Source organism: Leucopleurus acutus (genome assembly GCF_964270905.1).
Source record: "Leucopleurus acutus genome assembly, chromosome: 5".
Classification (NCBI taxonomy): Eukaryota; Metazoa; Chordata; class Mammalia; order Artiodactyla; family Delphinidae; genus Leucopleurus; species Leucopleurus acutus.
In genome coordinates, this window is record NC_139147.1 from 85,832,094 (window position 1) to 85,847,236 (window position 15,143).

At 36.8% G+C, this 15,143-nt stretch overlaps 1 protein-coding gene across 1 annotated transcript; it reads right to left on the reverse strand.

The window, feature by feature from the left end:
- Positions 1–12,017: 12,017 nt before the first annotated feature.
- Positions 12,018–13,275, reverse strand: LOC309961932 (actin-related protein 10-like; the record flags this gene model as incomplete). The annotated part of the gene is given in 3 exon segments (XM_082839446.1): positions 12,018–12,245; positions 12,251–13,141; positions 13,144–13,275. Coding segments are annotated over 3 exon segments (1,251 nt in total).
- Between the last annotated feature and the right edge of the window lie 1,868 nt (positions 13,276–15,143).

The window sequence follows — 15,143 nt, forward strand, 5'->3', positions numbered from 1 at the left end:
TTCCCTGTGCTGAACATTACATCCTTGTAACTTATTTATTTTATACCTAGTATTTTATAACTCTTAATCTCTTTCATCTATTTTGCCTCTCACTCCAGCCTTCTCTTCCCTGCTAACCATACTCAGCCATAAAAAAGGATGAAATTTTGGCTGAGTAATATTCTACTCTATATACATGCCACATCTTTATCTATTCATCTGTTGATGAACACTTAGGTTGCTTCCATATCTTGGCCGCTGTTAATAATGTTCCTATGAACACTAGGGTGCATATACCTTTTCAAAATAGTGTTTCCATTTTCTACAGATAAATATACAGGAGTGGAATTGCTAGATAGTATGGTAGGTCTATTTTTAACGTTTTGGGGAACATCCATACTGTTTTCCACAGTGGCTGCACCAATATACATTCCCACCAAGAGTGTACTGGGATTCCCTTTTCTCTACGTCCTCTCTAACACTTGTTATTTCTTATCTCTTTGACAATAGTCATTCTGACAGGTGTGAGTTGATATCTCATTGTGTTTTTGATTTCTATTTCCCTCATCATTAGTGATATTGAGCATCTCTTCATGTGTCTGTTGGCCATCTGGATGTCTTCTTTGGAAAGATGCCTATTCAGGTCCTCTACCCATTTTTAAATTGGGTTGTTTGTGTGTGTGTTTTTTTTAATGTTTAGTTGTATGAATTCTTTGTATGTTTTGCACATTAATTCCTTATCGGATATATCATTTGCAAATATCTTCTCCCATTCAGTAGGCTGCCTTTTCGTTTTAGTAATGGTTTCCTTCACTGTGCAACAGCTTTTTAGTTTGTGTCCCCATTTACTTATTTTTACTTTTGTTGCCCTTGCAAGAAAAGTCATATCCAAAAAAATATTGCTAAGATTGATTTCAAAGAGCATACAACCTATGTTTTCTCCTAGAGGTTTTGTGGTTTCAGGTCTTGTATTTAATCTTTATCCCATTTTGAGTTTATTTTTGTATATAGTGTGAGAAAATGGTCAATTTTATTCTTTTACATGTAGCTGTCCTATTTTTCCAATGCCACTTATTGAAGAGACTGTTTTTTCCCCATTCTTCATTCTTGCTACTTTTGTCATAGATGAATTGACCATATGTGCATGGGTTTATTTCTGAGCTCTCTATTCTGCTCTATTGTGTCTGTTTTTGTGCCAATAACATACTCTTTGATTACTATAGCTTTGTAGTATACTTAAAATCAGGGAGCATGATGCCTTCAGCTCTGTTCTTCTTTCTCAAGATTGCTTTGGCTATTTGGGGATTTTTGTGATTCCATACACATTTTAGACTTATTTCTTCTAGTTCTGTTAAAAATGCCAATGGAATTTTCAAAGGGATTGCACTGAATCTGTAGATTAGTTTGGGTAGTACTGACATTTTAACAATATTAATTCATAAACCCATGAGCCCAGAATATCTTCAATTTTTTGTTTTGTCTTCAATTTCTTTCATCATATCCTGTAGTCTTCAGAGTACAAGTCTTTCACTTCCCTGGCTAAATTTATTCCTAGAAATTTTATTATTTTTGGTGTAATGGTAAATGGGCTTGTTTTCTTCATTTCACTTTCTGATAGTACATTATTGGTGTATAGAAATGCAATAGATTTCTGTATATTAATTTTGTATCCTGAAACTTTACTGAATTCATTTATTAGTTCTAGTAGTTTTTGGTAGAGTCTTTAGGGTTTCCTATATATATAGTATCATGTTATCTTCAAATAGTGACAGTTTTACTTCTTTCTTTCTAATTTGGATGTCTTTTATTTCTTTTTCTTGTCTGATTGCTGTGGCTAGGACTTCCAATACTATCTTGAATAAAAGTAGTGAGATGGGCATCCTTGCCTTGTTCCTGATCTTAGAGGAAAATCTTTCAGCTTTTCATTATTAAGTATGCTGATGTATGGATAAAAAAAAAAGACTCATCTATATGCTGCCTACCTCGAAACTCAACCCAGAGCTAAAGACACACACAGACTGAAGGAATGGAAAAAGATATTCCATGTAAATGAAAAGAGAAAAAAAGCTGGGGATAGCAGTACTCATATCAGACAAAATAGAATTTAAAACAAAGGCTACAACAAAACACAAAGAAGGACTTTATATAATGATAAAGGGATCAATCCAAGCAGAGGATATAACATTCAAGAAACATATGCACGTAATATGGGAGCACCTAAATATATAAAGCAAATATTAACAGACATAATGGGAGAAATTGACAGTAATACAATAATAATACACCACTTAAGTCAATGGATAGATCAAGACAGAAAATTGATAAGGAAATAGTGGACACATTAAACCAGATGGACTTAGGATAGCTATAGAACATTCCATCCAAAAATAGCAGATTACACATTATTTTCACGTGCACATGGAACCTTATCCAGGATAGATCATATGCTAGGCCACAAAACAAGTCTTAACAAATTTAAGAAGATTGAATTATATCAAGCATCTTTTCTGACCACAATAGTGTGAAACTAGAAATCAATTACAGGAAGAAAAATGGAAAAACACAAACCCGTGGAGACCAAACAACATGCTACTTAAAAACCAATGGATCAATTAAGAAATAAAAGAGGAAATGAGAAAATACTTTGAGACAAATGAAAATAGAAACATAACTTTCCAAAATCTCTCAGACATAGCAAAAGCAGTTCCAACAGGGAAATTTATAGTGGTACAGATCTACCTCAAGAAACAAGAAAAATCTCAAATAGACAACCTAACTTTACATTTAAGGGAATCAGAAAAAGAGCAAAGCCTAAAGTCAGCAGAAGGAAGGAAATAATAAATATCAGAGTGGAAATAAAATAGAGATTTAAAAAAAACAATAGAAAAGATCAATGAAAATCCTAAGAGCTGGTTTTTTGAAATGATAAAACTTTAGCCAGACTCATCAAGAAAAATAGAAGGCCCAAGTAAACACAATTAAAAATGAAAGAGCCAGTATAATCAATATCACAGAAATACAAACAACCATAAGAGAATATTATGAAGAGCTATATGGCAACAATTGGACAACTTAGAAGAAATGGATAAATTCCTAGAAACACACAGTCTTCCAAGACTGAATCAGGAATAAATAGAAAATCTGAACAGACTGTGCTTCTCATTTCTCCTTCAAACTGAATGATAGCCTTGCTGGGTAGAGTATCCTTGGTTGTAAGTTTTTTCCTTTTAGCAGTTTAAATTTATCTTGTTATTCCCTTCTGACCTGAAAATTTTCTACAGAAAAAAATCACTTGATAGCCTTATGGGGGTTCCCTTATATGTGACTCTTTGTTTTTCTCTTGCTGCCTTTAGAATTCTCACTTTATTTTTAACTTTTGCCACTTTAATTATGATATGTCTTGGTATGGGTCTCTTTGGGCTCATCTTGTTTGGGACTCTCTGTGATTCCTGTACCTGGATATCTATTTCCGTCTTCAGATTAAGAATGTTTTCAGTCATAATTTCATCAAATACATTTTTCTGGCCCTTTCTCTCTCTCTTGTCCTTCTGGGACCCCTATAATTTGAATGTTAGTATGCTTGATGTTGTCCCAGAGGTCCCTTAAACTATCCTTATTACTTTTTTAGTGTTCTCATTGAGTGATTTCCACTATTCTGTCTTATAGGTAGCTTATGCATTCTTCCATGTCACCTAATCTGCTGTTAATTCCTTCCAGTGTTTTCTTCATTTCAGCTATTATATTCTCAGCTCTGATTGGTTCTTTTTTTATATTTTCTAGTTCTTTGCTGAAGTTCTGTGTCCCTCTATTCTTCTCTCAGGGCGTGCTGGTGGATGTCACCTTGTTGGAGGATAGGGCTGGAGTCAGAGAGGCTAGAACTGGAGCCTGGTACAAGCCAGGGCTTCTCCCAGGCAAGATGATAGTTGCTACCCTGTTGGGGGCATGGATGGGGCCTGAGGGGCTATATCAGGAGCCCTTGGGGAGTTGGCCTTCTTTCCAGGGTGGTAGTGATCTCTATGTTGGTTGGGGGCGGGACCAGGGCCCATGGGGCTGGAGCCACAGTTCTGAGCTAGTTTTGCTTCTCCCTAGTGTATGCCATGGTGTTCTCCACCTGGCTGGGAGTAGAGTGGAGCAAAAGTGCAAGAGCAGGAGCCCAGTGCAGGCTGAGGAGGTGAGGGAGGGATGTTGGGGTGGTCCTGGAAGCTGGCCAGGGCACTAGGCAGTTTTCAATCTGCTGCCTCTGCACTGGGACTGGGAGCAAGCAATTCTGTGTGTGTGCTTTTGAAGACCAGAGTCTCAATTTCCCATAGCCCTCTGGTAAGCTCCACTGGTTTTCGAATCAGCAAAGGGGGCTAATCTTCCCAGTGCTGGATTCCATGACCGAGGTACCCAATATGGAGCTTGAGCCCCTCACCCCTAGGGAGGATCCCAGAGACTGTGGTATCCCCCTCCTTTTCTGGGTCACCCACCAGGGTTGTGTGTCTTGATTAGATCACTCCTCCTCTCCTACCAGACTCCATGTGGTTCTTTCTTTATAATCTTGGTTGTAGAGCTGTTCTGCTAGTCTTCCTGTCATTCTCAGAGAGAACTGCTCTCTATATAGTTTGATGTGTTTGTGGGGGAAGGTGAACTCAGGGTCTTCCTACTCCACCATCTTGATTCCACCTTCCTCCCAACAAAACCTCCACAATTTTCTGTTTGTTTCATCTCAGTTTCACTTCACTTGAAGCTGTACCTCTTCTTCAATTTCATCAGTGTCTTATAGTTTTCAGTGTACAAGTCTTTCATATCATTGGTTAAATTTATTTCTAGGTATTTTATTCTTTCTGATGCAATTGTAAATGGGATGATTTTCTTAATTTTTCTTTTGGATAGTTCATTGTTAGTGTACAAAAATGCAACAAATTTTTGTATATTGATTTTGTATCCTGCAACATTACTGAATTTGTTTATTAGTTCTAACAGTTTTTTGGTGGAGTCTTTAGAGTATTCTATATAAAGTATCTTGTCATTTGCAAATAGTGACAGTTTTACTTCTTTCTTTCCAATTTCACTATATTTCTTTTTCCTAATTGCTGTGCCAATACAATGTTTAATAAAAGTGACAATACTGGGCATCCTGTTTTGTGCCTAATCTCAGAGGAAGAGGCTTCAGCTTTTCACATGTTGTTACCTGTGGGTTTCTCATATATGGCCTTTATTACCTGAAGTATGTTCCCTGTGTATATACTTTGTTAAGAGTTTTTATCATAGACAGATGCTGAATTTTGTCAAATGCTTTTCTGCATCTATTGAGATAATCAAATGATTTTTATCCTTTATTTTGTTAATGTGGTTTATCATGTTGATTGATTTGTGGATACTGAACCATACTTGCTACCGGAATAAATCCCACTTGATCATGATATATGTCCTAATGTATTATTGAATTTGGTAAGTTAATTTTTTGTTGAGGATTTTTGTATCTATGTTCATTATGGATATTGACCTGTGATTTTCTTTTTTTGTGGTGTCATTGTCTGGTTTTAGTATCGGAATAATACTGGCCTTATAAAAGAAGTTTGGAAGTGTTCCTTCCTCTTTAAACTTTTGGAACAGTTTTTGAAGGATAGGTAGTAAGTCTTCTTGGAGTGTTTGGTAGAATTCAACAGTGAAACCGTCTGGTCCTGGACTTTTGGTTGTTGGAGGGTTTTTGAGTACTGATTCAATCTTTTTACTAGTAGTCAGTCTATTCAGATTTTCTATTTTTTTTTATGATTTAGTCTTGGAAGATTGTATGTTTCAAGAAATTTATCGATTTTTATTCTAGGTTGTCCAATTTGTTGGTATAAGATTGTTCACAGTAGTCTCATGATCCTTCATATTTCCTTGGTATCAGTTGTAACTTCTCTTTCCTTTCTTATTTTGTTTACTTGAGCCCTCTTTTTATTTTGGTCAGTATCGCTAAAGGTTGGTCACTTTGGTTTATCTTTTCAAAGAACCAGCATAGTTTCATTGATCTTTTCTCTTCCTTTTTTAGTCTCTATTTCATTTTTTCTGCTCTGATCTTTAGCATTTCCTTTCTTCCACTAATTTTGGACTTCATTTGTTCTTCTTTTTCTAGTACCTCTAGGTGTGAAATTAGATTGTTTGAGATTTTTCTTGTTTCTTGAGTTAGGCCTGTATTGATATACACTTCCTTTTTAGAACCACTTTTGCTGCATCCCATCAACTTTGGTATATTTTATTTCTGTCTTCATTTGTCTATCTGTATTTTAAAATTTCTTTTTGGATTCTTTAATGATACATTGCTTATTTAGTAGCATGTTGTTTAATCTCCACACATTTGTGATTTTTCCAGTTTTATTTTTGTAATTGATATCTAGTTTCATACCATTGTGGTTTAGAGGTGATGCTTGATAGAATTTCAGTCTTTTAAATTTATTGAGGGACTTCCCTGGTGGTACAGTGGATAAGATTCCATGCTCCCAATACAGGGGGCCTGGGTTCAATCCCTGGTCAGGGAACTAGATCCCACATGCATGCAACAACTAAGAGTTCGCATGCCACGACTAAGGAGCCTGCATGCCGCAACTAAGGAGCTGGCGAGCCACAACTAAGGAGCCCACAAGCCACAACTAAGGAGCCTGCCTGCCACAACTAAGACGTGGTGCAACCAAATAAATATTTAAAAAATAAAATAAAATTTATTGAGACTTTTGTGGCCTATCTTATGCTCTATCCCAGAGAATGTTCCATGTACATTTGAGAAGAATGTGTATTCTGCCACTTTTGGATGAAATATTCTGTATATATCTCTTAAGTTTATTTGGTCTAACATGTCATTTAAGGTGCTCTCAGTTAAGGCTGATGTGTCCTTATTGATTTTCTGTCTGGATGATCTAGCCATTGACGTAAGTGGGGTGTACAAGTCCCCAGCAATATTGTATTGCTGTCAATTTCTCCCTTTAGGTCTTTTAATATTCGTTTTATATCTTTTGGTGTTCCTAAGTTGGGTTCATATATATTTATAAATGTTATATCTTGATGGATTGACTGCTTTATCATTAGGTAACACCCTTCTTTGTTTTTCATTAAAATCTTTGTTTTAAGATCTATTTTGCCTGATATGAGATGACTAAACCAGCTTTCTTTTTGTTTCCATTTGCACAGAGTATCTTTTTCCATCCCTTCATTTTTCAGTCTCTATGTGTCCTTACTTCTGAAGTGAATCTCTTGTAGGCAGCATATAGCTGGGCCCTGTTTTTTAATCCACTCATCCACTCTGTATCTTTTGATTTCATAGTGCCCACTACCTCCTTTTTTTCATAAGAGAAATTGAAAGCCCCTCCTTATGGTTTTCAAATCAGTTTGTGCACTAGGGATTTCAGCCTTTAATCCATCACATAAGATAAAATATTTCCTTTAGTTTTTTTTTGTGGTAAATATACATAAAATTTGCCATGTTCACCATGTTTAAGTGTTTAATTCATTGGCATTAATTATATTCAGAATGTTGTGCAACCATCACTACTACCTAGCTCCAAAAGTTTTTCATCATCCCAAACATAAACTTTGTACCCATTAAGAAACAAGTCTCCCTTCTTTCCTCCCCTAGTCCCTGGTAACCTCTAATCTACTTTCTGTCTCTATGAATTTACCTATTCCAGACACTTCTATATATGCAAGGAATCAAACAATATTTGCCTTTTGGTGTCTGGCTTATTTTCACTAAGCATGTTTCTAAGAGACATTCATTTTCTAGCATGTATCAGAACATCATTCCTTTTTTCTCTTTTTTCTATTTAAGTACCACATCTTCTTTATCCATCCCTTGTCGATGGGCATCTAGGTTGCTTCCATATCCTGGCTATTGTAAATAGTGCTGCAATGAACATTGGGGTGCATGTATCATTTTGAATTATGGTTTTCTCTGGATATATGCCCAGGAGTAGGATTGCTGCGTCGTATGGTATCTCTATTTTTAGTTGTTTAAGGAACCTCCATACTGTTCTCTATAGAGGCTGTACCAACTTACATTCCCACCAACAGTGTAGGAGGGCTCCCTTTTCTCCACACCCTCTCCAGCATTTATTGTTACTAGATTTTTTGATGATGGCCATTCTGACTAGTGTGAGATGATATCTCATTGTAGTTTTGATTTGCATTTCTCTACTGATTAATGATGTTGAGCATTCTTTCATGTGTTTGTTGGCAGTCTGTATATCTTCTTTGGAGAAATGTCTATTTAGGATTTCTGCCCATTTTTGTACTGGATTGTTTGTTTTTTTGTTATTGAGCTGCATGAGCTGCTTATAAATTTTGGAGATTAATCCTTTGTCAGTTGCTTCATTTGCAAATATTTTCTCCCATTCTGAGGGTTGTCTTTTGGTCTTGTTTATGGTTTCCTTTGCTGTGCAAAAGCTTTGAAGTTTCATTAGGTCCCATTTGTTTATTTTTCTTTTTATCTCCATTTCTCTAGGAGGTGGGTCAAAAACGATCTTGCTGTGATTTATGTCATAGAGTGTTCTACCTATGTTTTCCTCTAAGAGTTTGATAGTTTCTGGCCTTACATTTAGGTCTTTAATCCATTTTGAGCTTATTTTTGTGTATGGTGTTAGGAAGTGATCTAATCTCATACTTTTACATGTACCTGCCCACTTTTCCCAGCACCACTTACTGAAGAGGCTGTCCTTTCTCCACTGTACATTCCTGCCTCCTTTATCAAAGATAAGGTGACCATATGTGCGTGGGTTTATCTCTGGGCTTTCTATCCTGTTCCATTGATCTCTTTCTGTTTTTGTGCCAGTACCATACTGTCTTGATTACTGTAGCTTTGTAGTAGAGTCTTAAGTCAGAGAACCTGATTCTTCCAGCTCCGTTTTTCGTTCTCAAGATTGCTTTGGCTGTTCGGGGTCTTTTGTGTTTCCATACAAATTGTGAAATTTTTTGTTCTAGTTCTGTGAAAAATATTTTGTTCTAGTTCTGTGAAAAATGGTAGTTTGATAGGGATTGCATTGAATCTGTAGATTGCCTTGGGTAGTAGAGTCATTTTCACAATGTTGATTCTTCCAATCCAAGAACATGGTATATCTCTCCATCTATTTGTATCATCTTTAATTTCTTTCATCAATGTCTTATAATTTTCTGCATACAGGTCTTTTGTCTCCTTAGGTAGGTTTATTCCTAGATATTTTATTCTTTTTGTTGCAATGGTAAATGGGAGTGTTTTCTTGATTTCACTTTCAGATTTTTCGTCATTAGTGTATAGGAATACCAGAGATTTCTGTGCATTAATTTTGTATCCTGCTACTTTACCAAATTCATTGGTTAGCTCTAGTAGTTTTCTGGTAGCATCCTTGGGATTCTCTATGTACAGTATCATGTCATCTGCAAACAGTGATAGCTTTACTTCTTCTTTTCTGATTTGGATTCCTTTTATTTCTTTTTCTTCTCTGATTGCTGTGGCTAAGACTTCCAAAACTATGTTGAATAAGAATGGTGAGAGTGGGCAACCTTGTCTTGTTCCTGATCTTAGTGGAAATGCTTTCAGTTTTTCACCATTGAGGACGATGTTGGCTGTGGGTTTGTCATATATGGCTTTTATTATGTTGAGGAAAGTTCCCTCTATGCCTACTTTCTGCAGGGTTTTTATCATAAATGGGTGTTGAATTTTGTCGAAAGCTTTCTCTGCATCTATTGAGATGACCATATGGTTTTTCTCCTTCAATTTGTTAATATGGTGTATCACATTGATTGATTTGCGTATATTGAAGAATCCTTGCATTCCTGGAATAAACCCCACTTGATCATGATCTATGATCCGTTTAATGTGCTATTGGATTCTGTTTGCTAGAATTTTGTTGAGGAGTTTTGCATCTATGTTCATCAGTGATATTGGCCTGTAGTTTTCTTTCTTTGTGACATCCTTGTCTGGTTTTTGTATCAGGGTGATGGTGGCCTCGTAGAATGAGTTTGGGAGTGTTCCTCCCTCTGCTATATTTTGGAAGAGTTTGAGAAGGATAGGTGTTAGCTGTTCTCTAAATGTTTGATAGAATTCACCTGTGAAGCCATCTGGTCCTGGGCTTTTGGTGTTGGAAGATTTTTAATCACATTTCTAATTTCAGTGCTTGTGATTGGTCTCTTCATATTTTCTGTTTCTTCCTGATTCAGTCTTGGCAGGTTGTGCATTTCTAAGAATTTGTCCATTTCTTCCAGGTTGTCCAATTTATTGGCATACAGTTGCTTGTAGTAATCTCTCATGATCTTTTGTATTTCTGCAGTGTCAGTTGTTACTTCTTTTTCATTTCTAATTCTATTGATTTGAGTCTTCTCCCTTTTTTTCTTGATGAGTCTGGCTAATGGTTTATCAATTTTGTTTATGTTCTCAAGGAACCAGCTTCTAGTTTTATTGATCTTTGCTATCGTTTCCTTCATTTCTTTTTCATTTATTTCTGATCTGATCTTTATGATTTCTTTCCTGCTAACTTTGGGGTTTTTTTGTTCTTCTTTCTCTAATTGCTTTAGGTGCAAGGTTAGGATGTTTATTCGAGATGTTTCCTGTTTCTTAAGGTAGGATTGTATTGCTATAAACTTCCCTCTTAGAACTGCTTTTGCTGCATCCCATAGGTTTTGGGTCATCGTGTCTCCATTGTCATTTGTTTCTAGGTATTTTTTGATTTCCTCTTTGATTTCTTCAGTGATCACTTCGTTATTAAGCAGTGTATTGTTTAGTCTCCACGTGTTTGTATTTTTTACAGATCTTTTCCTGTAATTGCTATCTAGTCTCATAGTGTGTAGTCGGAAAAGATACTTGATACAATTTCAATTTTCTTAAATTTACCAAGGCTTGATTTGTGACCCAGGATATGATCTATCCTGGGGAATATTCCATGAGCACTTGAGAAAAAAGTGTATCCTGTTGTTTTTGGATGGAATGTCCTATAAATATCAATTAAGTCCATCTTGTTTAATGTATCATTTAAAGCTTGTGTTTCCTTACGTATTTTCATTTTGGATTATCTGTCCACTGGTGAAAGTGGGGTGTTAAAGTCCCCTACTATGAATGTGTTACTGTCGATTTCCCCTTTTATGGCTGTTAGTATTTGCCTTATGTATTGAGGTGCTCCTATGTTGGGTGCATAAATATTTACAATTGTTATATCTTCTTCTTGGATAGATCCCTTGATCATTATGTAGTGTCATTCTTTGTCTCTTCTAATGGTCTTTGTTTTAAAGTCTATTTTGTCTGATATGAGAATTGCTACTCCAGCTTTCTTTTGGTTTCCATTTGCATGGAATATCTTTTTCCATCCCCTCACTTTCAGTCTGTATGTGCCTCTAGGTCTGAAGTGGGTCTCTTGTAGACAGCATATATATGGGTCTTGTTTTTGTATCCATTCAGCCAGTCTGTGTCTTTTGGTGGGAGCAATTAATCCATTTACATTTAAGGTAATTATCGATATGTATGTTCCTATTCCCATTTTCTTAATTTTTGGTTTGTTATTATAGGTCTTTTAAAGTTAAAAAGTGAACATTTCCCCATTTTCCTTACCAAATGCTTAACTATGCTACCCAACATTCTCAGCCCAAAAGTAGCATTATTATAACATGGACACAAACATCAAAACAAAAGGATTTTAAGACATAGACCCATGTTAATGTTTGAAATAACTGGAAATGGTTACATTATTCTTTAAATACAATAATTGTTGAACACAATGAAATTAATGAAGTCTCCTGTGCCCAGGACAGATTATGTGAACTGTGGAGGGACAATGTTTTTATTCTTTTTGAAAAATGAACTATGTTACAAACTTCCAAAATTAACTGCTTTTCTATATTTTATTGATATAAATACAACTAATTTCAATAAGCATAGTTACCATTCTACCATTACACCAAAGGCAAAATGGTTAAATACTAATGTGAAGTATAATTACAGAAACGCTTTCACTTCTACTAAAGTTGTCTCTAACACCATCGTATATACTTTGTACCGTTTGCTTGTAATTGATGAGATGTTTGAAATGAAGCAAAGTTGAACTGTAATCAAACTTTCATTTCTCAGTGGAAAATACTCTCTTCATCAGAGGTGGTTGAGCCTTCCCGACATCAAACATCATTTCCAAAGGTGGGTTATTAAGAGAACACCGATCAGGTATACGGCCTGTCTGGTTATAATACTCCTTTGAGAGTGAATGGCTCCCAAGTATGTCTTGCAGTGCTCCAAAAATAGCTCCTCCCAACCAGGCTACACAATTAGTCTTTGCAGGTGGAGTATGCATTCAGAATGTCTTGGTGCTAAGTGTTTTTTATATTTTGGTTTTTCTACCAAATACCTTATTTCTGCAAGTAGTCTGTGGAGGAATCCTGGCAACATAGACGTGCCACCTATGACTACCAAATTCTCTGCTAGTTGCTTCCTAGTGTCTATTGGGCACTGCATAAGGGAATCCAATATTAAAGTGGCAACTGATTTCTCTTCATTATCTTGTTCAAAAAGGATTTCCACAACCGAATCTCTGATTGATCCAAGGACATGTAAAATCTTCTCTCCATCTAATGGGTAGTCAACATTTGGGGGTGGTGAGGGACGCTCAGTATTCCCATCAATATTAAATTTTGCTGCTTGGATTTTTAGTCCACGCTTCAGATCACTAACAAAGCAAGTGTGCACTTTAATGTCCTCCAAGATACCTTCTTGAATTGAACCCATCACAGAAGGAAGGCTCTGTTCTTTAGCAGCCCCCGTGTCAACAGTACATTGTTCCAATAGTTGGGTTTCCAACTCCTTGTGAAGAGCTTTTCCTCCTAGGGGGAGTGCTCCCCAACAATTTAGTAATGGGATTCCTTCATATATAGGTAACACCAAGCTTTCCCTATATCCACAATCCAGGACCATAGCAGAGTTTATCCCAAGTTTAAGAAGAGCCATTAGATGACTTGGAGCAAGCAAGACAGATGGAACCTCAAAATACTTGAAAAGAACACGAGTGAGTGTCTCTCTGAAGTGGGAAGGACATAATACCGACTCAATAACCACAACTCTGCGGTCTCTGGGATTCACCAATAGATGCCTGAAATACAGTATGTGGATGAATTCCTTTAGGTAGGAATATAATTCTTCTGTATTGATATTATATTGTACAACTTTGATAGGCTTAGGCATGCCAGCTTTTTTTTTTTTATCACACTAGGAATTATGCATCTTGGACCAGTTTCTCCAGCAAATCCACACTTGGTAAAAGCCTCTCCCAGGTCTATCATGACCGCCGTTTTCACTCTGCCACTCCCCAGGCCCTCATACAGCAGCATGGTAGTAAACAAGCCAGTAAGGAGACAGGCGCTGACAGACCTCGGCTGCCAACAGCCCTCGGCTCTCGGGGGGCCCATCATTCCTTTTTTATGGCTAAATAATATTCCATTATTTGTATATGCCACGTTTTGTTTATCCATTCATCTGTTGATGGATACTTGGATTTTCCCCACCTTTTGTCTATTGTGAATAATGCTGTTATGAACTTTTGCATACAAGTATTTGTTTGAATCGCTGTTTTCAGTTCTTTTGGATATATATCCAGGAGGGGAACTGCTCGGTCATATAGCAATTCTATGTTTAACATTTTGAGAAACCACCAAACTGCTGTTATTCTGTATGCCTTATATGCCTTATAAATGCCACTAGCATCTGAAAGCAGAAGCTCTATGCTTTCTTTGTGTGACTGGCAGGTTCATACCGTCCATCTTCCTTTTTATTTATTTTTTATTTATTTTTTTGCGGTACGCGGGCCTCTCACTGTTGTGGCCTCTCCCGTTGCCGAGCACAGGCTCTGGACGCGCAGGCTCAGCGGCCATGGCTCACAGGCCCAGCTGCTCCGCGGCATGTGGGATCTTCCCGGACCGGGGCACGAACCCATGTCCCCTGCATCGGCAGGCGGACTCTCAACCACTGCGCCACCAGGGAAGCCCCATCTTCCTTTTTAACAGAGGAAATCAGAACAGTCTCCTCAGTCTCTTTATTGAAATGTTCGATGAGTAGATCACAATTCTGTTACTACAGCGTTGTCTTGCTGTACTGTAGGCCTAAATACAGGTTCTATCATGAATGAACCTTTGAACTTAAACAAATCTTAGAGGGTTCTGACCATTTATTTATTTGACTAAATTATTTTGTCTGATGACAAAGAGATGCTGCATTTTATTTCTGGTATTTTAAGAAAGGTTTCATTTTGGTGAAGCATAAATATTTGAATACTAGCCTTGGTACTCAGTCGTCATGGAATATGTCTCAATGTGCCAACACAGACCAGTATGAAGTTGGTTCTTAAAGGAATTTCTTTATTTGCACCTGAGGATATTTTTAAAATTTTTCTCTTCTTGACTGGCCAGAAATTTTGACATAAAAAAATCCATTTTTAAATCAACCAACCTTTGAGAGTGAATCGTTAATGTGGACTTGAAGCATTAAGAAAGTTTAAGTTGAAGAGAAATCTAGATCTACAACCTTACTGAAGTAAAACTGTTCCTTCATCTTACTAAAATCTAAGGTGATTTCTAAAAACAGTTGTACAGCTCTCAACAGTAACCTGATTTACTCTGGTCAACATATCAAATGCTGGGGCTACTGGGACTAAAGACCAAGTGAGAAACTGATGTCCTACTAAAAGACTGAACATTAAGTGCCCCTTGGGACATTGAGAATAATTCTGGTTCAATTCTATTAATGTAAAGCCCAGGAAACCCAACAGAACAGAAGAAGAAACAGAGAAAGAAAGTAGATGTAGTCCAATTCAGAATGATACAATATCTTTTTTTACTTGTGTAATAAAGAGAACACCCAATATGGCTTCAGAAGACCTGTCTGAGCTTGAATTCCATCTCCATCACATACTACTTGTGAGACTTTAGGCAAGTAACTTTACTTTTCTGGGCCTCGGTTTCCTCTTTTGTAAAATAAGGATTAAGAAAATCTCTAACAGAATTATTGAGAAGATCAAAGTGCTTTTCATATTGGAAAGCTCTATACCAATGGTTCTCAAGTGAAGATAACTTTGCCCCCACAAGACAATTGGCAATGTCTGGAGACATTTTTAATTGTTACAGTTGGGAGAGGGTGAACTACTGACATCTATTGGGTAGAGAACAGGGATGCTGCTGAACATTCCATAATGCACAGATCCGCC